Source organism: Centrocercus urophasianus, unplaced genomic scaffold, assembly GCF_019232065.1.
Source record: "Centrocercus urophasianus isolate 14NV4802_14NV808 unplaced genomic scaffold, USGS_Curo_1.0 seq_33, whole genome shotgun sequence".
In the NCBI taxonomy this organism is placed as follows: Eukaryota; Metazoa; Chordata; class Aves; order Galliformes; family Phasianidae; genus Centrocercus; species Centrocercus urophasianus.
In genome coordinates this window covers 735,056-759,489 of record NW_024884900.1, presented here as the reverse complement: position 1 = coordinate 759,489, position 24,434 = coordinate 735,056, and the positions used below count along the sequence as shown (strand labels likewise).

Below are 24,434 nucleotides of genomic sequence, written 5' to 3'. Positions count from 1 at the left end.
GGGGGGGGGGGGGGTTGTATGAAGACCTAATAGACCATTTCATACTCCACTGAGGACTAACTGTATGGGTACAATGCTCATGTCCTGGGTAACTGCTGTACTCTGCCCTCCTTGTAAAAGGAGAAAAGATAGAAGAACATGGCTGTATCCTGGGTACCTGCGGGGAGGTAGGCTTGCAGAACAAACTGACTTCCTTCCTTCTTCTAGCCTCTACATATTTAAAATATAATATTTTATTGGGATTTCCTTTACTAACTTTACTGCAATCTCTAAACTGAGCAAGGAGAACTGTTCTTGGTATGTGATGCAACACCTGCTGTTACAAAGCATTGTGGCTCACTGAAATTTCTGCCAGCCCAAACATAATTAGCTGCCAAGCCTTGATACCTCCTGTGCCAATCATCAACCCAAATGTTAGCACTGCAGATCAGCAGTGCTTTTCCAATTTGGGGCCTCCACAGAGTAGGAGCAGAGGAAATCTGATCCCCACCTGCTCCATCCATCGCGTCCCATCTTGGCTGGCCCCGCATTTCATCTGCTCACACTACTGCTTGAAGCCTGGGCCAGGGGTGGGGTTGTCTGTGATGGATGTGTTCAGGTTTCTGGGGAAATCTTAGTCTATCTCATTTTACTGATTGACTTGCAAATAGCTCTAACAGGTTACTGGTTACTTTTGTGTCATGCAAAGGATAGGAAAGTGAGGTGATGTGGGGTAATGTGACTGAGAGCTGCATGATGCCATCACTTGAAGCAGCAGCTACGTAATCTCAGCTCAGGGAGTGGTGGTAGTGAAGAAATGTTTTGAGATAATTCAAGAATGGCATCGCTGTAATCCTGCTTGACTGTGACTGCATAAAAGCCTGAAGTGGGATGAGCGTGTCTGACAAGAGGCATTGGCTTTCCCTTACGCTTTAATGGCAGTGGTAACATCTTTGCTTCAGAAAGTAGGGGCACCCGTGGTGGTGGAAGGCTTTCTGCCCTGTTTTAGGTGTTTGTGGGTGTTCAGGGGCTGTGCTGGGATGTCACACCGCTCCCATGATGCGGGGATGCATCGTGCTTGTGCCCCAGCTGCTCCCATCACCGCGAGGCCGGCATCTCGCATCACAGCCGGCCTTGTGATAGTGCTGAACAAAGATGCTTCTGTGAGCCGCTCTCTGCGTGCAGAGGAGTGGAACCAGAGGGTGCTGGGAAACAGCTCGCTGTCAGACAAACTTGGCTTAATGTTGGAATTAGTTCAGTTTGGCCGGGGAGCTTTGTGAACAAAGCTGGGCTGGCTGCATGCTGGAATATTTGAGTGGTGGATTTTAGGAAGATTAGTTCAAATGTAAGATGTTTAGCATTGAAATGCCTGAATTAAGGCAGGTTAACTTTATCTCTTAATCACTTAATCATAGAAGTATGGTGTGATTAGCTGAGCACTCTCAGTACTTCTACTTGAGCATTTCAGAATGTTTAAGACCAGCTGCCTGTGTCAAAGCAATGGCAGCAGTTTTGATGCATCTCTTGATTTTAGGACCCAGGCTAACTTCTGTCCCTAGTTGGGATTGTGAGAGGTGTGATCTTAAAACAACATTCATCAATGCACGCTCAAATTTGATTAGCAGCCTTTTAGGGTTTGAAGGGTTGGTGTTAAATGTCCACCAACATTACACTCCGTTTCCCATTTAAATAGAGGTTGAAACGTTGTTATGTAGCACAGTTCCAGCAGCTGAAACTTCAGGAAGGAGGCCAAATATTGTGAAATTTGTGATCTCATTGTGACAACAGGCAGCAGTGAGGTTTGTTTAGGCAAAAGTGCGAGGGAAATTCCTGGGTATCTGCACTAAGTATCCTGGTTTTGTTTATTAACTACAATTGCTGCAGACTTACGTTGGAAACATTTGAATGAGGGAGGAGAGAGGCAATACAGCTGAACTTTGTCAGGGAACATCCGATCACTTCATGCTTTCCACAATCCTGTACCTTCTGTGTCTGCCTGATTATCTTTTTGGGGGTGTGGTGTATTAAGACACACAAGTATGTTTCTAAGCAGGGTATCAGTAAGGCTGGTCCTCCAATGAAAGTAAAATTGCTTAAGGAGATCGTCAGTATCTCTTTATCAAAACATTCTTGCTGTTGATGAAAGAAGCCATTTTCCACACTGTCTGAACTTTTCATTTCTCCAGTTAAAACCAAATATTTGCCAGTTTGCAGGTTTTTTTTTCTTCAGATCTTTGGCCCGCTTTGTTTTAATGATATAGATAACTTTAATTAGTAACTTTAAAAAAATACTGAGTGAAAACTTTCCACAGGGGGAGGAAAGAAGAATATTTCAGTCAGCTCTAATCCTGATTTAAATACTGGAGAAGGACAATGACATCCTAGTGATACAGAGCACACTCAAGCATGTGCCTGATCTCTCGGTGTAGAGAGAACGGAGAGCACATTCTGAGCACTTGCTGCTGTGCGATCACTACTGACCCACTGATCCTACGAGATACGCTACCAAGTGAGTAATCGTGAGTCAGACCAGGCAGCGAGACAGTGGCACTACTTTGCATCAGAAACAAAGATGACAGGCTTATTAAAGCTATGAATAAAAAAGTACATTGACCTTTTTTTCTCCTGCAGAGAATACCAGAGGAGCTAACCTTAGATGCCTTACTTGAAATGAATGAATCAAAGGTGAAAGAAACGATGAAGAGATGTGGCGCCAGAGATGAGGAGTGCTCCAGACTCAATGGGGCACTGAGCTGTCTAAGGAAGGTGACTGAATCAGGTATAAGACTGCTTTTTTTCCTGTGGAATTAGTTTCTCAGCAACCCAGATTGCATCCTTCTTCCTTTCGTTTGAGACAACCTACAGAAACCTTTGTGTCTTTGGTTATGTGCTATAACTGATGTCAGGCGATGGCTCTTGGATCTGCATGAAATTAGAGCAATCAAATGCATCTAGAGCTATGAATGAGATTTGGTTTTTGACAGTATTTTCACCTCTGGAAATAAATGGATGTAGAAATACTCTCCAACTCAACAGACTATGATTGTTCCCTCTGTGTTCAGAGTTGGGTCTGATGCTGCAGTGAATCTTCCATCATTTAGTATCCTGGACCTAACAAATGCAAACTCCTCTCCCCAGATATTGCCAGCTCAGACAGAAGCTAATTCTGTTTCATATGATGTAGCTCAGAAACCTGGGTGTTTTTCAGCTTAATTCTTTGGAAAAGCCTAACATTGCTCTGACAACCCTTTATCACTGCATAGCTTGCAGGGTGCCAATTGACTGACTCCTCTTTAAAGCTGCTTCCTTCCTGCTATTTTTCTGACTGGAAATTGATATAATCATTAGCCAAATTCCAGTAGCAGATGTAAGAGCTAGAAAGGACTTTGATTTACACTGAAATTACAGAAAGAAGGATACTGTCTGTTTAATTAGGAATGCACGTGTCCAGCGGATCTGACCAAATTGTTTAAGAACAACCTCAATATTCCCAGAGTGCTGTTTCACCATCTTCCCCTGCCACCTTCCCAGGTCTACCTTCAAAGCACTGTAAATTCCATTTGTATCAGACGTGGCATACCAGCATACTGGCATTCCTGTGCAGCAGATCTTTCTTTCTAACAGTTACCCATCTGGAAAGGTGTTGTTTCCTGTTGGTATTATGACAGCTTGTATCATTCACCAATCATAAAGATTAGTTAATGGAAAAGCCAACAAACAGTTCAATTTCATGTTTCCTTTTTTCTAATCTTTTTTGTCCTGCATTGTCAAATATTTCCCATCCGTATGTAGCAATATCAGCCATTGTTCAGAAGGCATTGGCATCTAGCCCAAATTCAGGTACACTTGTATTAATGTTCCTCTTTTCATTAAAAAAATATATAAAAATCTGTGTTTTGAGAGGTTTTTTTTTTTTTTTGAAGCCTAGATATATAACTACCACTTCATCTGTTAAAATTCAACCTATCTTAGAATCTTTTAGAATACTAAAATGTAGTTTAGTTTAGAATTTGAGATATGAAGAAAGGGTAGTTGATGCAGTCCTTGTTTTAAAGGTTAACTTTAGCTGATGGCATAGATGGACCTTAGGAGAGAAGCAATTACTTGACTAGATGCAAAGAAGGGGAAAAAAACACCTCAAAGCCTAAAGCTGCAGCATGCAGCATTGTGTGCCAGCATTTTTGTTTTCTTTTCTTTCTAAACCTACCATTGCTATGGTTGCTGAACAGGTGGGGAGTTAAAAGATGACGTGCTGATGAATCTTTCTGAAGCACGCCGAGAGAACAGCTCTACAAGCACGACTGAGTGCCCTTGCTCCTCTGCACCCACGTGGACTCACAGTGCACTGAACCTTCCCAAGGGCAACAGCCCTCAGGCACGATCGGTGTCGGTGTCTACAGTCTCATCTTCAGATTCCCTTGCCTCGAGTCACGGACCTTCTGTCTATGCAGATAACCTCCTGGACCCTTTTGCCTTCCCTGCACACGGTGGAAAGTTAGCACCAAGGACTCCTCATAGCATCACCATCACTCCCCCAGCCACTCCTCAAGCCAAGAGACGGCACAAGTTGAAGCCACCACGGACTCCTCCTCCCCCTTGCCGGAAAGTTTTTCAGCTGCTACCTAATTTTCCAACCCTCACAAGGAGCAAGTCCCATGAATCACAGCTGGGAAACAGGATAGATGATGTTCCTCCAATAAAGTAAGCACGATACTTCCTCCCCCTAGGGCACTGAAGAGCTGTCTTCATACCAACAGGCATTCAGTGCTCCAGTTCTGATGCTGGTGGCCAGTTGCTGGTTGTGGTTTCACTGCAGTCTTACAGTCAGTATCAGTGGGATATTCTAGGATAACCACAAAACTGGCTTGCTAATAGTTTCCTTATTTGAAATTGCACCTTCCTGGGAGGTTGAGATGACTGCTGCTATGAAAAGGCCCCAACCAGTTTTTTCTCAAATATCTAATAGTCATTTCCATATCCTGTAATTCTCTTTTGCCCGTACATGTTCCTCTCAGGTCAGGTAGCTGGTAGCCTTTTACATTGTATCTTAGGATGTATTTTAGCTGCTAGTGTGAGCTTTAAGAAAACCTATCTATGTGACAGCTATGCCTCTGCATGAAGACAGGTACTCTTAGGCTAAATATTTATTTTTGACTGATCCAGGCTTTTTTTCCTTCTTGTTCTCCAGGTTCGGTAAGAGATTTTTACAGGTTTGTCTGTATTTCCTTGACGGGGAGAGAAGAACCTGTCACTGTCAACAGCCTGCAGTCCGGTCACCTCTGTCCAGCCTGTGGAAGCCCTTAATAAGGCCTTGCATTCCAGAGCTCCTATTACCTTTGTGAAGAATTGCAGGATGCTTACAGGGTCTTTGTACCTGGTATTTCTTTGGATGACAAAAGCAGGAAAAACGAATGCTGATGTTTAAGGGCTAAAACAAGGAGTTTGTGTGTAACTGCTTGTCTTTGACTTCTGAGAGCTGATTTGGTCCCTTGGTACTAGAAATAGATCTAACCATTTGTCTTCAGATATTCACTGCCTAGTGTCTCTGTGATGAAACTACACAGTCGTGTGTGACCTTCTGAGAAATGCTTCAGCACGTTCCTAAATCTAGAGTACTTCCTCTGCTGATGAGTCTGTTCACACATTTAAGGGTCTGCAGGACAAGGACTTGTGCTTTTACACACCGACACGTTTGGTGTTTTAATGCTACTGAACATGGCTGTGTGCAGCTGCCTCTTAGACACAGAACTTGTAACATAGAAGCTCTAGGAAAGTGCCTCACCATTCTGTGCAGCATGGAAGTTTATATAAGGACCACACATTTCTCTAGTAGTCCTTAGAGCAAATCCCCAAAATTACTTTCAAAAATGAAAAAGTACAAAGAGAAAATTGTAAAATGAAAATGTAAGCAGAAATGGGAGCATTTCTCTCTGCGGAGTGATGGAATTTATATAATGAATTGAAAAGGCATAAGAAAATGTTAAATTAAGATTTTTGGTGCTTCTATGCACATAGTCTATTTTAAAAATTATACTGAGGGCTCACTTATGCCCCATTAAATTGCAGAATTTATAACTTTTGTTGTAACTTATGTTACGATGATTAATGCAGACATTTGTGGTTTGGATGTCCGCACTTGCTCAGCAGTATTCTTTGGAAGAACAGCTAGTCAGTCCAGCCTATTGTGAGATGCTGAAGACAACAGATGCCCTGAAAAGTTCACTGGAGTAATTACTAAAAAAAAAAAAAAAAAAAAAAAAAAGAATTTGGTGCCACCTAGGGTCAAAGAGAGAGACTGGCTTTTTTTATAAGCATTGACAGTGTCCAGTCTTGAGGCTGTGCTGATAGGTACAGGTTGTTTTCTCCCAGTTTGCAAAATGACAGATTTAATTCAGGAAGTATGGCAGTCTTAATATTTGAGAGCTGCCAGGAAGTTTTTTGGTACAACCACTGGAGCACTGGACTGGAATTTTGGACTGTAGCTCTTCTTTTCTGCATTTATTGGCTAGCTAAGTGATGCCAGCTAAAATTTTTTATTCTTCTGGGCCACACTTGGTTCTGTCTATAAAATGGTGATAATAATAAAGAGAAAAGAATACACTGAAATCTACTGAATACTTGGAAACTGGATGATGGTTTCGGTGGAAAGCCAATTGGGAATAAGCTATTGTGTGACTTTACACTTGGTTATGAGAATGGCCTAGGGCTTACTTAACCCCTAAACATAATACATAACATTTTAATGCAAGGAAGGAAGAATGATGATTCTAACACCAAATCTTAGTTTACATTGCCCCAGTATGAAAAACACTGCTATCTTTGTAGTTTTACTGCACAAGGCAAATCGATCTCAGCTGTGCTTCTAGAGAAGTCATGGCTACTAGTTTTTATCTGTAACAGTGTTTACATCGACACAGTAAGTGTGCCTGTGGGCAATGCTTCCCTAAAAGATCTTTGTTCTCCATCAGAACTCTCCCAAGGATCCCCTCAAATGGTACGAAGAGACTTTGGCTTAGCTGTAACACACAGGTAAGCAACAGGTTCTGTGGGAACCACAAAGGAAATAAATGGAAGGGTCAGACCAAAACAGCATCATATTCAGTGTGTTTGTAGTAGTAAAGATGGGCTTGAAGTTGGGTCAGGTGCCTCATTTGTCAAGTTCAACCTTGAATCTGTATTTCAGCTCCTTCTGTTTTTAATATCTCTGATGTGTTCAGCTCATGAAATCCTTTGTCCAAAGCTAACTGACTTGTGATTCCTCAGTGACTGGTGTACCGACAGCAGTAATGTTTTGTTTGGGGCTTGTGTCCTGGGTGAAAGGACTGACTAAAAGAAATGTGCAACAGTGCCTTTTCTAAAGTGCTTCTGCTGCTAAAAACAAAAGGGAGCTGCTCCTTCCTCCCTTCGTGGAAAAAGCATTTCCGTTTTCTTCCTTTGCAGTTTCCTGCATGCCCCCTTCCCAAATCCAGACCAAAACTGGGACAGTCAGTACTAATGCCAAACAAACCCATCAGTTCTTTTTAGTAAAAGGGTTAATAGTCTTACCACCATCTCTGCACGCACTATAAATTGGGTCCCAGCTTTGTAGAGATGTTCAGGCTAGCCAGAGTCCAGCAGAATCAGTGCTAGCCTTCTTTAAGTTGCTATTGATCAGAAAAGTGGGAAGTCTTCCATAACACCACTTGCCCTTTTCTGAAAATGCTAAAGGAGTCTGCAGCTAGAATGTAGTTTTCTTTAGGCACAGTTAACTTATTTTTCCCCTCCTTCTTCTGCTTAGGTTCTCTACGAAATCTTGGTTATCTCAGATTTGCCAAGTTTGTCAGAAAAGTATGATGTTTGGGGTGAAGTGTAAGTACTGCAGGTGAGCACACAAAGATGATCTTTTACATAAGAAGTTCAGGTTTTATTCATTCAAGTCTGTCTAACAAATATCTCAAGATGTGATGCACTGTTAACGGTGGCGTTACTTTTTTCAGTCAAACTGGCAGTGGCAGTTGCTTTGGCATACCAGTATTTAGGCTGGGAGCCTACCTGACCATAGGCAAATCTTGTACTGGAAGTTGAATTCCTGTACAGCAACAAAGATTTGGTTTTGATTCTCTGGATTTTCAGTCCAGAGGGCTGAAATTTTCACAGTTCCCTGTCTCAAGATAGTCATAAGTGAAGATAAATCTATTAGAAATAAATCAGATGCTAGGGTATCTATCTGACTTTCGTTAGCCTAATGATACGTATAACGGGATTCTTCATATGAACACGTGGACCTGCTTTGGGGCTTAGAACTTTCCAGAATTCTCCTTAAGATTAGCATAAATAGTATAAATTAAGGGTAGGCTTCTTTATGGGAAAGAAAAAGTGCTATTTAACGTTTCTCTTTCAGATTGAAATGTCACAACAAGTGTACTAAAGAGGCACCTGCTTGTAGAATATCATTCCTTCCCAGTAAGTTTACTACAAATTCTTAGCACATCAAAGTAGCTGATGGCATCACAGGAATAATAAGTCGGATTAAAGTGTTTTTTCCATCTCATCTCCAACCTGTTTTTCAGTTACCAAAATAAGGAGAACAGAGTCTGTCCCTTCTGATATCAACAATCCAGTAGACAGACCAACAGAACCACAGTTTGGAACTCTTCCCAAAGCAGTCACTAAAAAGGTACGTAGTGACTGATGTGAATCTTCTGCCTCAAAGTCAGCGAGGAGCTACAATAAGGAGAGGTCACAGTAGTACCTTACTGGCTGGAACAAGAATGGCACTTTAGTTTTCACTTTGCAAAGAGTCTTTAGAATGACTTTTCCTCCTTGTTAAACATTGGTTGTGCACATCTTGAGCCTCTGCCTCACTCAGAGAAACTGTGTTGTGTTTGAGGCTAGGGACAGCCTTCCTCGTTTCATTAAACATTGATGGAAACTCTATATTTTTATGTACTCATTAGTGACTTTTCTTGCATTCCAGGAGCACCCACCAGCAATAAATCATCTGGACTCCAGCAGTAACCCCTCTTCTACAACCTCTTCCACGCCATCTTCTCCAGCACCTTTCCAGTCTTCCAACCCTCCCAGTGCAACACCTCCCCCAAACTTATCTCCTATGGGCCAGAGAGATGGACGATTTAACTTCCCAGGTAAACTCATCTTTTTCTGGAGAACTCTGCCAAGATGAGAAAGGTTTCTGTGGAGGCTAACCAAGACTTCACAAGTAGATTCAGGTTTCTGAATAGATAGTTAAGTCTTATTCAAGGTTTGAAAATTTTTTTCTTGTCATCTGATAAAAGGAAGCAGTCTGTTCTTACAGGGTTTTAAGTCAAGATACTTTTGCAGGAAAGAAATTACTGAGGAGTTCTGGTACCTTTCTTACACAATGTGATCCTCGTACTTTCTTTTTCTTTTTTCTTTTCTGATGAGTACTTAAAGAAAGTGGAATTCTTTTCCTCATTTTTGTTACTGTATCATAAAATGCATGCTGCCTGCTGCTTTTGGTCACCAGAGGCTTTAAATCGTAAGTTCATCGCTGGAACAAAATATTAAAATGAAAACTTGCATGAACCAGTTTTATTGGTCCCTTCCAAAAGATAACCAACAATGAACACTGGCTTTAAAAGTGTAGACAGTGCATGGTGAAGAATTTACATCACAGATTAAGGACTCAAATATGCTGTCTTTAACAGAGCTGATGGAGGCAAGGCTTTCATAGTAGAATAAATGTAATTCCTTCTACCTGGAAATGAAGTCACACGGTGCTAAACAGGTGCTGCATCTGGCCTTAAATACTGCTGTGTTTTGCAGAAAATTTCTCACCTGTGAAAGTTGCTATTTTAGCCTTCTTAAAAGGAGCAGAAGCAATGCCAGTTTAGTGCAAGGATTCTACTGCAGTTACTTTGTATTAGGACAAGTAATTCAAATTAAGTGAAATTAAAACTTGCAAATAGCTCTTGAGCTTCAGCCTCTCTGCATGCAGCTTGGGAAATCTGATGATATGAGAGGATTGAAAGACCAGCTTTTGCCTGAGCCTGCCTGTTAGCATCCCTGGGCTCTCTGAGTTTGCTTCTTCCACTTAATGTCTGAATGGGTTGTTTTCCCACCAGACTGCTTGCTTATTGGTAACACAGCACTCATGTGACAAGTGTCATCTGCCTTCCAAAAACGCATGAGCTGAAATTCACCCCTAAAGCAGACTGATAATCAACTAATCTGCTTCCCAACAGTGAGTTGGGACTAATTCATGAAACGTGGCACTTACTGATGATCCTCTAACTTGTTTGTTGTTTTTTCTGTGTTGTTTTTTTTTTCCTGGTGTTTTTTTTTTTTTTTTTTTAACCAAACAAAAGCTGCCTACTATATTCAGCATAGACAACAGTTTATCTTCCCAGGTGAGTTGACAGTTTTAATTCTACTAACTGCCTTCTGCTGCTGGAAAGTAACTGTTTATAAATTTCTGCATGCTACCCAAGAATGATAATTCTGCTTCTGAAAAGAAGTCTATCCAATACAACAGATAAAGCAATAGACTTCTATGAGATTCTACTCACAGCTGTGTTCCTTTGTTAGGGCTGTCTTTTCAGATTATATGCTTAGAATAAATGGATGCTGTCAGTTCAGGAATGCTGAGTTCACCTTTATGAATTGATGTTCTTGCCTATGGGATTGAAAAATGATGTAACATTATTCATATGTGCAACATCTTTTCTTGTTCACTGTTCATGAACCCTCAGAAACAGCTTGTCTATTTCCAAAATGAGAACTGGTGATGCAGGTTGCGAGGTACAGAGTATTGTACTCTAAATTTTGCAAGAATTTGCAGCCCAAGATGAATTTCCTATGCATTGGTGACATTGGTCATACTAAGTGTGGGTGGAATGCATGGCCTGCAATAAAGATTAATCCTTGCAGAACTGGGGCATCTGGATTCAAGTATTTCTGATTGCTGAAGGCCATTTAAAAGGGTGTGAGCAGCTCACAGATGAGGACAGCCATTGCAAAATGTTACAGATAAGTGAATGCTAAGAAAACTGGGACTGGTTGATATAAAGGCATGTAAAACAGCCGTTACTGCAGTGTTGAATATTCTGATCTATAAGGGAAGTCTAAAATATGTATAATAATTTTCATACTTTCCAGAAATTCCCAGTCCTGCACAAACAGCACAGCCTCCAGAACCCACTGCAGACACAAAGTAAGTACTGGTTGTTTTATTTATGTTGTGCTAACCTGATAATCTTCAGGTCAGTGTGAAGGCGTTGTTATAACTGAAACCAGTGGCCTGCTGAATGTACCATCTGAAAACTCCTCCAGGATCAATTTTCAATCATTTCAGTCAACAAGAGTGGTACTGGAATTTCTGGTTTTGTAAAACTGAAAATGCTTTTTAAGTGGGACTGTGCCTTCAGATAGACAGTTATGGCTGTGTGTGCATGTTCCCAGATCAAGAAGGTCCAATGAAATAGAAGGTAAATGGTTTCACAATTGAAACAGCATGGAAGAGCCTGGCAAGCTAACATCTTTGTAGGGATCTGAATTGTAGGGTGTGCTGATGTTTTTAACCTACATACCTAACACTCAAAATTGCTTGACCATTCCATAGGTATTTCTGTAGTACTGGGAATAGGAGCATCTGTTACTGGAACACATAGTAATAATGCAGACATACCACTGCCACTAAATTCCTACCACTTAAACACTGAGAATCACTTCAAAGTCTTTGTCTCTTATTTGCCAAAGTAATCTTAGAAAGTGCCTAGTTGTTAAGTAGAGCACTGACTGTACTTTGATCTGATCGACTATACTGCTTTCCTATCTGCACCCTATTTATTTCTTACTACAAATCTGTCTTCTCTTTTAGTGCTAAAGAACAGCCAGATACAGATGGAATTAAACACGAAGCAGAGGTAGGCTTAATGGTTTCCCCTTTTATACCTCTTTTGTAACCCCAAAGGCCATGTTGTAACACAACAGAAGCTCCTGGCTGCGATGCCCTGACTGTAGACCAGCTGTGCCTTCAGTAGCACTCAGCTGTCTATGCTGCATAGATCTGCACTGACAGTTGGTGGTTTCTGTTGCCAGGCTGAAACAATGAAACACTTGTAACAAAAAGTAACTGTTTCTAATTGGGCTAAGGTGATACTTCTCAAATCTTTGGTTTGCTCAGTGGCCTGCAGTTGTTTCTCAGGCGGTTCTGGAGCCATTTCCCCAGAGGAGGTGCATGCCTTCTCATAGCCTTCTCAGATGACTTTGTCCTCTGAACAGATCTCTAGATCTGTAGTCAGATAAACCTACCTGAGTCCTCTCAAAACAGACCTCTCTGCATGCTTTTCCTTTCTCTTTCTGTAAACAGGTGGAAGAACCTGAGAGTAATAAATCAGAACCTGAAGACGATGAGGACGAAGTGGAAGATCTGCCACACAGAAGGCCGCACTTGCAGGGGATGATTTACCGCAAACCCAGCCAGACCAGCGTCTACCTGCAGGAATGGGACATTCCCTTCGAACAGATCGAACTGGGGGATCCCATTGGCCAAGGACGATGGGGAAAGGTTCACAAGGGAAAATGGCACGGGGAAGTGGCCATCAGGCTGCTGGAGATAGATGGGAACAATCAGGATCATCTCAAGCTCTTTAAAAAGGAGGTGATGAATTACAGACAGACCCGGCATGAGAACGTGGTGCTTTTCATGGGAGCGTGCATGAACCCTCCTCATTTAGCAATCATTACCAGGTAAGGATACAGCAACTTCTGTTAGCAATGCTACACGTGCTTATCCATTTATAATAGTAATAATATAGAATAAATTTTTATAAACATATTTGTGATTTATATACTTGCATAACAAATATTTAATGCATGTTTATAAAATATGCATGAGTTATAAATGAATATGTAATATTTCTGTAGTCTGAAGGTGGAAGACATAAATGCAGCTTCTATTGCTTGGAGGTTTGGATATTAGAGGCGTCTCTTCTTAGGGAGCTTATTTATTGGCAGTTTAATTCTTATTTTTTAATCTCTTAAAGTCTTTTGAATTCTTAAAGTGGGATAAAACAATCCGCAGTCTCAGCATAAGCTGGTGCTCAGGTTTTGAAAACTGGCCTTACTTGTCAGAAGAGCGTAACGAGATCAGGGCCACTGCGGAAACACAGGAGCTTCTGCTTGAACACGCTTTAGCAATAACTGGATGGCAGCAATAGCTGTGAGTGTGCTCACCCACACGGGTGTCAGCTGAGCCATTTACATCATTGAAAATGGCACTGCTCAGCAGAGGGAAGAAGACTGATTCTGTCTACGTGATAAGAGTACTATTTGAGCATCCAGTGGTCATTGTTATGTTCCTGTAGTGTTTAAAAGAGACTTCTTAGGACTCTTATTCTTCTTTCTTATAGCTTCTGCAAAGGAAGGACACTTCATTCATTTGTAAGGGACCCCAAGATATCCCTGGATATTAACAAAACCAGGCAGATAGCACAGGAGATCATTAAGGTAAGCATACGCCGTGCTATTGGAGATATCTGCATTCTGGGCAGTACCTCAGCAAATGTCAAGAGGCTGCACAGCTGGGGAGGGTCTGTATGTCCAAAAGCCTTACTGCAGGATGCTGCAGCAGGAAAAAACTTGAAACTGGAGGAAGGAAAACTGCTAATTCAGTGGGCAGTAAGCTGAAGACCTGTAGGGACAGAAATTGATCTTTTGCTTATCTGGGGTTGGGAAGGGAGAATTTTGATAAAATGCAACCATGAAGAAATGCATGCAGGGCATGTTTCCTTCCCAGTCTCTTCTCTTTTATTAGTAACTACAACTATGTTGATGCATTCTGAAGCAGACATTATCTTCCAGATTTGCAGTTTTCCATAGTTGTTTTCAGTATTGCTCAATTGAAATAGCATTTCTGAAGCTGTTGTTTTCTTTGCTGGCAGAAGCATCCTAGGAATTTACTGAGCAAGCTTGTGTCAGTTGTTCCTTGTTCATATACATAAACACTTATGCAGAGTTGTGAAGTTCACAGTCACTGCTTCAATTAGAAGTACCCTCCCAGCAACCCTGCTGTACAGAGGAGGAAGCTGCTGTATCCCCACTTATTGTTTATGCTGGAGTGAATAGAGTAAACACTTATTAGAAAGAAAGACATGCCCAGTTAGAGGCTTGTAAAGAAGACAAAACTTACATCTCTGCATACAAACTTTTTTTCCAGGGCATGGGCTATCTTCACGCAAAGGGGATTGTACACAAGGATCTGAAATCCAAGAACGTTTTTTATGACAATGGAAAAGTAGTGATCACTGACTTTGGACTATTTGGAATTTCGGGTGTGGTTCAGGAAGGAAGGTAGGTGGAAGTTTCAGTGCATGGCACACTTCTGGGGTGATGAAAACCAATCTAACAGGCACACACTTCAGTGCATCACACAGTGCAGGAGAGGAGATCTGGGTCCTTTACTATGTGTGTTTTGGAATGCACTTTTTTTAAAGTAGAGGCCTTTCTACACTTCCAGTGGCACACAGCTGTGAATTGAGTCTCATAACACGGAACAAAAACAATTTTAAGCCCAAGGATGAGCTGGAAAGTCAGGCCAACACTGGCATGTGTTTTTTAATATGGCATGAAAATTAGAAAGAACACGTTAGCCAAGCCAAAACATTTAAGAAGAGTCACAGCATTAGGCAAACCACAGATATGCACCAAGTGCTGTATCTTAGTTTAATTAATACTGTGTTTCAATCTGACTTTTCCTTTGAACTCAGGAGAGAGAATGAATTGAAGCTGCCTCATGACTGGTTATGCTACCTGGCCCCTGAAATTGTTCGCGAAATGGCCCCTGGGAAAGATGAAGACAGGCTGCCTTTCTCCAAAGCTGCAGATATCTATGCCTTTGGGTAAGGGAAGAAGACCTAAAGAGTATCACAGGAACTTTCTAAATGAGATAGGAATTTTAGACCTGAGCCTTGCCACTCTTCTGTCAGGCACAGGATTCAGCTGGGCTGCATTTTCCTCACCTATGGTGAAAGGTGTGGGTGTGACAGTTTGAGGGGAAGGTGGGTGAATGGGCTGGGAGGGATTTGCTGCAGCCTTATTTACATTTCAGAGCTTTCTGAAAAAACTGGGATTCTGTCAGAGTTTTGCATCTTAAGAGCAGGCAAAGGCTTGATTTGTCTGTTTATGTTGCAGGACTGTGTGGTACGAGCTCCAAGCAAGAGAATGGCCCTTCAAGAACCAGCCTGCTGAGGCACTCATCTGGCAGATTGGAAGTGGTGAAGGAGTGAAACAAATCCTTGCAACTATTAGTTTGGGGAAAGAAATCAATGTATGTACATCACCTGCAGGAGTCCTTCCAAAAAGCTGTTTGTCAGGGTTGCTGTAGAAGAGGGAGCTGCTTATTTTACTCTTATTATAATTCTAAAGATGAAGAGCAGGAAAGAGAGCAGATTGGAATGAGGTACCAGCCTCTTCCCATTATTGTCATATAGACGTGACATCCACTGGTACACAGGACACTGATTTTAAGAATGACCAAGACAACTGCTTAAAAAGTAGCTCTTGCTGGGCTGTCTCAAGTTGCACTGCTCCACCAATCAGTTTGCACAGCTGATGTGTGAACTAAGTGGAAATAATGAGCCTTAACTATCCTTTGCAGGAAATTCTCTCAGCATGCTGGTCATTTGATCTCAGTGAGAGACCTAGCTTCACTGTCCTCATGGATATGCTTGAAAAACTGCCAAAACTGAATCGTCGGCTCTCCCACCCAGGGCACTTCTGGAAGTCTGCTGAGTGAGTACTTGTGGTCTGACATGTACATGTTAACATGTGGTTAACACTTATGCTGCTCAGAATTTGCTAACCAACTGTTCCTGTGCTTAATTTTGCCTTCCTGGGGTCTGTCATACTTTTAACAGCAGAGTAACAGTGTGCTGTTTTGCTTTTCTAGTTGCTAGGAAATTATGCAATTAAATGTGCATGCACTTCAGACAGTTAATTTCCTACTTCAACATATTCACTTCCCTCCTGTAGATCATTTATCCAGCTTTGTTCAGGCTTCTGACAGTATCTACCAACGTTATTGGAAAGTGCCCACACTGACCTGAAAGTGATTAGAGCTTTCCTTTTAATGGCTGGTACTGAATGAGGAAGGGAACCACCAAAGAACATGCTGCCATTTCCTTTTTAAACTGAATCATCAACTTATGGAAGAGCCTCAATGTAGCAACCTTCCTCAAGGAGCACAAAGAGAAAAAATGCAAACCCTCCCCCCCTGTAGGGAAGGCAGCCCAGTTCTCATAGACAGATAGAGGATTGGAGCACTTTACTCAATCTAGTTGACCTCTGGAGGAAAAAAAAAAACATGTTAAAATCTTCAGAATCTCTAAATTGCTTGGCAAAAGCAGTAAATTGACAGCTAGGGACAAGTTGTTACTTCTGGACTGAATAAGCTGGAATCATGTCAAGATTTGGATCAAGGAAAGATGAGAAGTAGCAGCACAAATCCTAGCCAGATCATGATACTTTCCAATTTAGGATCTGTGTTGGAACTGGGAAAGTATCACAAGATCAAGCATCTGTAAATGGCCTAAATTGGGAGAGTCCCTATGGTATCTGTTATGATAGATAAGAGCAGAATTTGGAACTAAATCCAGGTCAGAATAGACTTGCATAAAGCCATAGGACTAAAACCTTTTGTCTCCGGCATCATGAATACCCATCACTCAGACAATAAGGGATCCCAGTTTCGCTTGCCTCCAAGTCAGGGGGAGACCAGACACTTGTGAACCGTGCCCATCTTTCTTTGGTGTATATTTTCTTCAACTGACCCTCTAATATTTTCTTTTTTCTTTCCCTTTTTGATGTTTAATCTACCCCTTCCTTACCATAACCCTTCATGATCTTCCTGTAATACATTCTCATCGCTAAACAAATGCTTCTGTTTACCTGTATGCTGACTGTCTTGGCATTTTGTGCCTTGGTGTGTGCTTTATTTGGGCGTTTGGTTGCAGATTTCACCCTTTGTTTCTTGTTATAGCGTCTAATAACATTAAAAGATGGCCTCATCTTTATACAAAAGAAAACTATTACCAGCAAAAGTTGAATGCTTACTATCCACTCATCGATAAGTAGAATTGTCTACTATTTTTTCCATGTGTTAGATACATTAATATATCACAGCACTCATTTTAGAAAGATACAATGAAAAACAGGGACATCCTTAGATGTGGCAGTTCTTTGCATCATCAGTTTCTGCTGTGCACTGGGGTGTGACTGTAGGTGGGAGGTAAGGTGTCTTTCTGTGCCCTGCTCCCTCCTTACTCCAGCAGATCAGTTACAGATCAGTCTGGGGATTTCAGTTGTCTTGATTTTTTTTTTTCTTTTAAGTTCTTTTCTTCTGAATAAGTATCCAACAAGAAACCAACAGAACTTGAGCTCAAAGTTCCATCATTCATAAATGAAGAGAAACAGCTCTTTTTCCTCTTCAGGCCTAAAGCATTGTAAATTTAAATCTGTCTCCTCTGCATATTGGGAGTTAGAGAGCAAGTTATGCTGTGCTTAGAGTGCTGAGAAGGATGGCAGTACAAAAGGCAGGTATAGAATCTGGTCAGTGTGATAAGCTGCAGAGCGCGATGATCAGTGAGGGTCTCTTATTCTTGGATTTGAAAGGTAACTTAACCCCAGTATTTTTAAACAAATCATCTTTTGTCTCAGAGGAGGATCATGGAGTTCAAATTGTTTTATGGCCAACAATTCTTTTGTCAGGAGATACACATGATATGGCAGCATCCTTTGTTAAAGTTTTTCCTTTCCTACAGCAGCCCTTTGCTGTAAAGCCCTCCAGCATGATGGCTCTGCATCAACACTTTCATGCCCTCATTTTTCCATACCACCAGATCTACTTGTGTTGGATCATTGACTCCCACAGCCAATTTGGTATCTTTCAGTCCACCTAGTCAGACACTGTAGAGCAGACTGGGAGTCCGGGCTGCCTAAATATTCCCAGACTGTCAGAGGGTCCTGCATTGTCCCCTAACATCACACTGGAAATTACTTGAAGAAATGCTTCCCATTTGGGCAGTTGGTTCACAAGAGTGCTCATTTCCATAATCACATCTGCCAAGTGATTATTTTGGGTTAGTGTTTCCAGAGGGAGTTCTTAAACAGCCTGTGGAACTTATGTGCCTTATGGAGCAGCGACCCAAATTATTTCTTTCCCTGTGTAGTCAGATCCTCTGCTCCTACTGCAAGTGGTTCATGTAGATTTGAATACATTATTGCTTTTTCTCTGCTGAAAGTATGTAATAGAAGTACTTTAAGTATCAACATTGTCAGCTGAATTAGTGCTCACTGAAGTGAAAGTGCAGGCAGCTCAGTTGGTTTTTGTCTCCTGCAAACTAGATTATATTCAGGTCACACTTAAAAAGCACTGTATATCAGTGTCAACCAGTGACCAGATGCAAAACCTACTGAAGTCACATCCCCTCTGACAACTCCTTAGAGAAACACTGCATTAACCTCCTGCCTGACTCTGCTGTAAGCTTTATAGTAGGTAGTTTTCAAGAGCTTGCTTTAAAATAACTGAAAACTAACTCTCATGGTGTCTTTTTCCCCTCCCTCCCATATTTCTTTGTAGGTTGTAACTACTGGTGCAATAATGGGTTCCACCTTGCATGCTTCCCTGTGTTGTATCCTAACCAGCAACTTGGACAATCACCTTCCATTCAAAAAAATGAAAACAAACCACGAAATTAACCCATGGACATAATCAGCATTTTATCCGAATTCTCCTTTTCTGCCTTTTTCTGCTTGGCGTGGGCTGTTAGCTTGAATAACAACTCCTGCCTGCAAGAAGTTACTGTCTAACAACGCGGCACCTTTCACTTCTGAGTCATGGCAGCAGGCTGCAGCTTCCTCCTGGCAGGCAGCTGGTGCTCTGCCCTGACTGGTGTGGGCAGCAACAGGCTGGGCTTTGGCTGACGCTGGCAGTTGTGGCCTACAAGCCTCAGGAGGCAGACAGGGGAAGTTTCCTAGCTGCTGAGGTGGTGGCTGTCATCCTCAGTGCTGGGCTATGGCTCTTGACTCAACAGGTGCATTTTCCACAGGCGCAGCCAACAAGTGAACACTTCACTTGCATTGCAAACCAACGAGAGTTAAGGGACAGAGTGGGTTGGTTCTGCTGTAGAGCCGGATCCAGCCCTGCATTGAACCAAGGGTCAGCTTTGTCAGGGGTGCGCACAGCAAGGTGCAGAGAAAGGAGGACAGCCCCCGCTGTGCTCAGGGCAGATTGCAGTCCCTCAGCCTACCTGTGAATGCACCACCAGCAGCTGCATCCAAAACTGGGATCAGCTACAGCACTTAGCAGAAGAGGAGGAAAGTAGGGAAGCCCTTCAGTTCCTCCTCCTTTCCTTGCAAATCCAGTGTTTTGAGTTCCGTGATTTGCTTTTGTTTACATCTCTGGTTCAGCAAAATGCCTGACTTTGCAGTAAGAACTTTGCAGAACTGTAGGCAGCACTGCAAATGTGTGCCTTTTTGTAAAAGGTCTTTTTTCATTCCTTTTTTGAAAAAAAATTGTTTCACTGGAGAGAGGACAAGGATAGAGGCAGACATGCAGCAGGAACCAGGAAGGTTTTTACTGTGTTCAGTGAGGACAAATACACCTACATGTCATTCTCTCAAAATCAGACGCCTGCACACTGCACTGGAAAGGGTCTGCTGGAAGCCTTCATGCTCCCTGCCTTGCTGCCACCAACCACGTACGTGGAGGAAGGCATTTGGAAGTGAAAACATTTCTAGCTCTGCTAACAGATTAAGGGTGGATGAGAAGATATCTTTATTCACTTTCTCTAGACTATAAAGAGGAGCAGATGTGTTTTTTAAAGCAATTGATGTACCTTGTCAGAATGCCCCGTCCTCTTAAATAAGTAATTATTTTCTCCATTTCTATTTCAACGAAACCAAATTTATGTCAGTCTTCTACCCACCTTAGGTTAGGTACTTAAAAGCCTCCTGTTTTGCCAATTTGAGCCATATGCTTTCACTAATGAGGTTAGCATGAATAAATTCAAATGTTTGCTGCTTAATTTTTAAACACTGCTGGGTGATCTCTCACTGCATGAGAGCAGAGCCCAACCCATTTACTTTCATATGACTGTAGCTTTGTAGGGGAGAAAAAAAACACAACAAAAAAACAACAATAAATAATTCTTTTCCCCTCCTTTCTCCTTTCCTTCCTCACTCTTTTCAGCATTAACAGTAGCAAAGTTGTCCTGCGTTTTGAGAGATTTGGCTTGGGAATCCTGGAACCAAGTAATCAAAAGATATAGCATGGTGTGTGGTTGTCTTGTGATAATGTCTACCTACTTACACACAAAGAAATCTTCACTGAATTTTCCAAGCTATGAAACTGGTGCAGCCACAGCTGAAAGCCACACGACCATCAATTAACAGTCCTTTGTTGTTGGCAAAGGGTGAATTCTGCCTGAGCACCAGCAGTTATTTAAAGAATGTTTACATGATACTTTTGCGTGAACTATATATTTTTTTTAAACACAATAAACAGCAAATCAATTAACTACAGCCATTCCACTAGCACAAAGAGAAACCAACCTCCTTCTAGTTCCTGTTTGCGTCTGTGGTGTAACTAGGAATGATCTTCTGCCTTCAGTGCATTTTTCCCTAAGACAAGTGGAACCGCTTTGTTTCAGAATGGTTACGTATCTCATACAAGGAGATGGGAGTTTTAAATTGTCTTTCTCTTGTTAAGGTAAAATTTATCTATTGCATTGTGATTTATCCAAACTGATAATTCAGTTTGTGATCACTCCGGTTTGTTTCTGCAGGTTGGTCCAAGCCCTGGGTTAGCTTGAATTAAGTTAAAGCAGTAAAAATCTGCTTCTTGCAGTGGAGTTTGCTGTCAAACATACAGTTATCTCATTGAAACAGAACTGAGCACTTCAACACAGAACTCACAAGAAAAGCTGAATTGCCCTGCCACAGAACTGCGTCGGCTTGGTTGGGGTGGCAGTGGACCTCTGGGTCCATCCGCTTTCAGCCCCGCTCAGGCAGGGCCACCCCAGCTGGCTGCCCCTGGAGAAGGTGAGCTCCTGGGCACCACGCTGCTCCTGGGAAGCTTCAGGCACAACCCGTTTGGTTCCCTGAACCAGAGCACTGCCAGACCTCACCCCTTGCTGCCCTGATGGCAATCTCATTTGTAGAAGAACATATTTCACTAGATAGAGCTCCAGGGAGGGAAGAAAATCAAGGGAAAAAGCCATCCCTTAACAATGTATAATAACATACTGTTCTGATACACAGAGCTTGTTAAGAGACTCAAAGTCATTTCTCTCCCCTGTGCGCACACACACTCCTCCAGACAGTCAGATAAGTCTGCAAGAATTTAAGAAATTTAGGACTCAGCAGTTCTGAGGAAAACTAAGAACAGCAAAACCCTTGCAGCTGGGAAAGTTACATTTTGTTCCAGAGAACCTGAGTCAATCCAAGACCCATTTCAAAGGTTAAGACCAAGAAAAAACCCAGCCCCCCAAAATCAAAAGGAAACCACATGCTACAATGTGCAATACACAGACTGATAAAGGACACAGCTTATTTCTGCATTTAAGGTAACAGATGCATTATCTCACTTGCAAATGAATTGCAAGCTGCATTAAATGTTCCATCACACCTCCCATTCTTGTTCCTCTGCCTTCGCCTGTCAGCCAGGGCAGCAGGACAACTCTAATTATGCAGTGGACATTAAAGAGCCCTTCTGTCCTTAAGGTAGTTCATTAGGACTCCCTGAAAGTCACCAAATTTCATCTCTCCAGTCACACTAGTACATTACATGCCTCTTTTCTACCTTTTGCCACCATTACAAGGCTTTATAATGTAGATTACAGAGGGAAAAGCTCTGAAGTCCTCCACGAGGCACATGAAGTGATAGGCACTCAGTTTGGTTACAGGCAGCTGACTTGGAGAAAATCAAGTGGAGAAAAAAAGAAGTTCTATTGAGCAGAGGGCTTCACTCCAGCTACTCCTTCACTGTGCTATGGTGATTTTAAATGTGCCTCAAATATAAAACAGAATTTGTTTGGTGGTAGCCAAGCATGGAGACATGGTTCTCTTGACCTCCCTCTTACCACCTCAGAAAAGCAAATAGGCCCCTCAGCACACAGTGCCCTTTTAGCCACCACCTGCTTTCTCTTCAAGCCTTGCTACTGTTTGCTCTCTCACAATAACATTGTCACAGATTTAAACAGAGGTTGTTTTCCGAGTACCACTTAAGTATTGACAGTGCAGTAAAAGCCAGGAGAAACCTGCTTCGTAGCAACGTTATGAACCCACGGGCAGCAGTGTACCTTGCCTTAGGGAGAGCAGAAGCTGCTGCTGGATGCACGCACTGCATCGAGCAGCCCCTCTGCACCACAGCATGCTCTCACTGCTATTCCTGTCTCACTTGGGAAACCCAGAGCTTTCATTGTGGGAAGGAAAGAGTGATTGCTCACCTGGCTGTCAGCAGTAATGCTGCTGTGGCAATGTGCAAGAACAATGCTGAGAAAGCACGACCTTCTCAATCTTTTCCTATAGGATGGCTGGTTGGACAGACTATCCAGCTTACAACAAAATAAAATTAAAAACCAAACGTTGTTCTCCCTGTGTGACTGCCCTCATGTGAGGTTCAAACCCTGGCTGTTTCCAGGCAGAATGCTGTGCTGACCCTGCTTTCCAGCAAGGCAGCTACACCTGTGTCAGCAGGGCTGCCTGTCCCTTGGTGCTTCACTTTGCAGTGTGCTGAAAGCAGATGGGGCTGACCCATGAGCACTGCAGGCTGATGGAGTGCCATCCTGCCGCAGGAAGGGTTTCAAAGCTTGCCTTTAAATCATGAAGTTTGAGGTTCAGTCTGAGTCTTCCTTGGTTTTGTGTTTAACTCCCATAAATGGTTCTTAAAAGCAAAACCCAGCGTACCAGAGAGCAGGGCCAGTTACTGTCTGGGGTAATGTGTTGCAGTCAGCTGTGTAAGGCACATGGAAGTCAAACAGAACTGTGCAGCTGTACAGCTGTGAATGAAATCAGGCGCTTCCATCTCTCTGCCACAGCTGAGCAGCAGGCATTGGGTCACTGCTTTATGGCCATGTGTCTCCTCGTGTGCTGGTGTGAGGCACGAAGCACAGTAAGCCTGTCCTGTTGTAGAGGTGTAAATGTGAAGCTGGCTGTACAATGCTGCTACAATAGCCACACATCAATAGTGAATGTAAATGGAGTCTGTAATATGGTGAAAATTAACACGTTTTTCTTTTCAAATGTGTTGTAAACTTTGTACAGTAAATTTTTTAAAAAATATTTTCTATCAGAGTGTCTTCCAGAATTGCTATTAAATTAAAAATTGTTAGTATTAACAACCGTTGCTGTATTAGTTTATGCAACCAGCAAGGAAAAAAAAAGTGCACATTATGCTAATAAAATACTGGATACATAGGAATCTTTTCAGCAAATAAATCTTTGCTCTGGATAAAGCAAGTGTTACAGAATTGTGGTTTGACCTTCTTTCTCCCTCCCCCCCCCCCCCAACACACACACACACACACACACACTTGTAGCCAAACTAAAGCACAAGCAGCTCATTCTTTTTTTCTCATCTTTTTCCCCCTCAATTATTGTAGTCCTGCAAAGCCCAGCCAGGGAGGAATAAAAATTGTTTTTGGAGCCTTGTTTGTGATAGCAAGTCCTCAGAAAAAAAGCACTATGTCACCCCCATCAGCCCCTTTCCCCACACTGACTCAAGTTGTGGCCATTTGCTTTGAGCTATCACTGATATCTGCCCAGCTGATATTCTAACAGCACACCTTTCCTGCAGACAAGGATCATTTTGTTTCCTCTTACAAGTCAGATGCAAAAGCCCTTCAGCTGCAGGACAGCTGGCAAACTTTCTTCAACTTCTTTAACAGATGGAACTGAGATGCTGTTCAAGTTCCTTTTTGCTATGATCACTGGAATTCTCACCACAAAGGGCATCAAACAGCACCAGGATGGCACTGAGAACCCAGTGCCCACTCTCAGCAGCTCCTCATCCCACTGCACAATTCCAGGTCCCACCACTCCTCACAGCCCCAGCAGCACTGCAGCTGCTCAGCATGCACCAGAAAGCTTCCCCACCTGCTATAGTGAGCCAAGTTACCTGGCTTGAGGAACTCCAACGCTGACTTTTCTCAGAGCATTAGACTATGCTGGGAGCAAGGCTGGGCAAGTTCAGCACTTCAGAGCTGCTCAGCAAAGCCAAGGGGGCACAGCAGGGCCTGAGCTCTGAGCAGAGCTCTTGGTGGATCAGGTCATTCAGTTAGGATAGCACACAACGAGCTTCAGTAAAAGGGATCTTAACATTACCTTGCTGAAAGCTCTTCTCAGCTCCCAGCTCACCACATAGGCCACCACACTGTTTTTGGAGGAATTCACCCCCCTGTGCTGCCAGGAAGCAGCAGAAAGCCCTCATGCCCACA

The 24,434-nt window shown here is 42.4% G+C and overlaps 1 protein-coding gene across 8 annotated transcripts in view; it reads left to right on the top strand.

Annotated features, from left to right (window-relative positions):
- KSR1 (kinase suppressor of ras 1) overlaps positions 1–24,434 on the top strand; it is a 67,911-nt gene that overhangs the window by 33,784 nt on the left and 9,693 nt on the right. For 3 of the 8 annotated variants that reach the window (XM_042830441.1, XM_042830446.1, XM_042830448.1), the window contains 18 exons: positions 2,611–2,758; positions 4,209–4,680; positions 5,168–5,172; positions 6,948–7,008; positions 7,757–7,840; positions 8,360–8,421; positions 8,529–8,635; positions 8,936–9,104; positions 10,308–10,349; positions 11,098–11,152; positions 11,819–11,864; positions 12,311–12,690; positions 13,353–13,449; positions 14,159–14,292; positions 14,709–14,840; positions 15,133–15,268; positions 15,599–15,732; positions 20,189–23,465. In XM_042830441.1, coding sequence (XP_042686375.1) covers positions 2,611–2,758; positions 4,209–4,680; positions 5,168–5,172; positions 6,948–7,008; positions 7,757–7,840; positions 8,360–8,421; positions 8,529–8,635; positions 8,936–9,104; positions 10,308–10,349; positions 11,098–11,152; positions 11,819–11,864; positions 12,311–12,690; positions 13,353–13,449; positions 14,159–14,292; positions 14,709–14,840; positions 15,133–15,268; positions 15,599–15,732; positions 20,189–20,267 — 2,343 coding nt within the window. In that variant the 3' untranslated portion in view covers positions 20,268–23,465. Of the gene's footprint in view, positions 1–2,291; positions 2,489–2,610; positions 2,759–4,208; positions 4,681–5,167; positions 5,173–6,947; positions 7,009–7,756; positions 7,841–8,359; positions 8,422–8,528; positions 8,636–8,935; positions 9,105–10,307; positions 10,350–11,097; positions 11,153–11,818; positions 11,865–12,310; positions 12,691–13,352; positions 13,450–14,158; positions 14,293–14,708; positions 14,841–15,132; positions 15,269–15,598; positions 15,733–18,577; positions 20,159–20,188; positions 23,466–24,434 lie in introns of those variants that run through there. The other 5 variants (XM_042830447.1, XM_042830445.1, XM_042830444.1 and 2 more) reach the window with 5 other exon arrangements.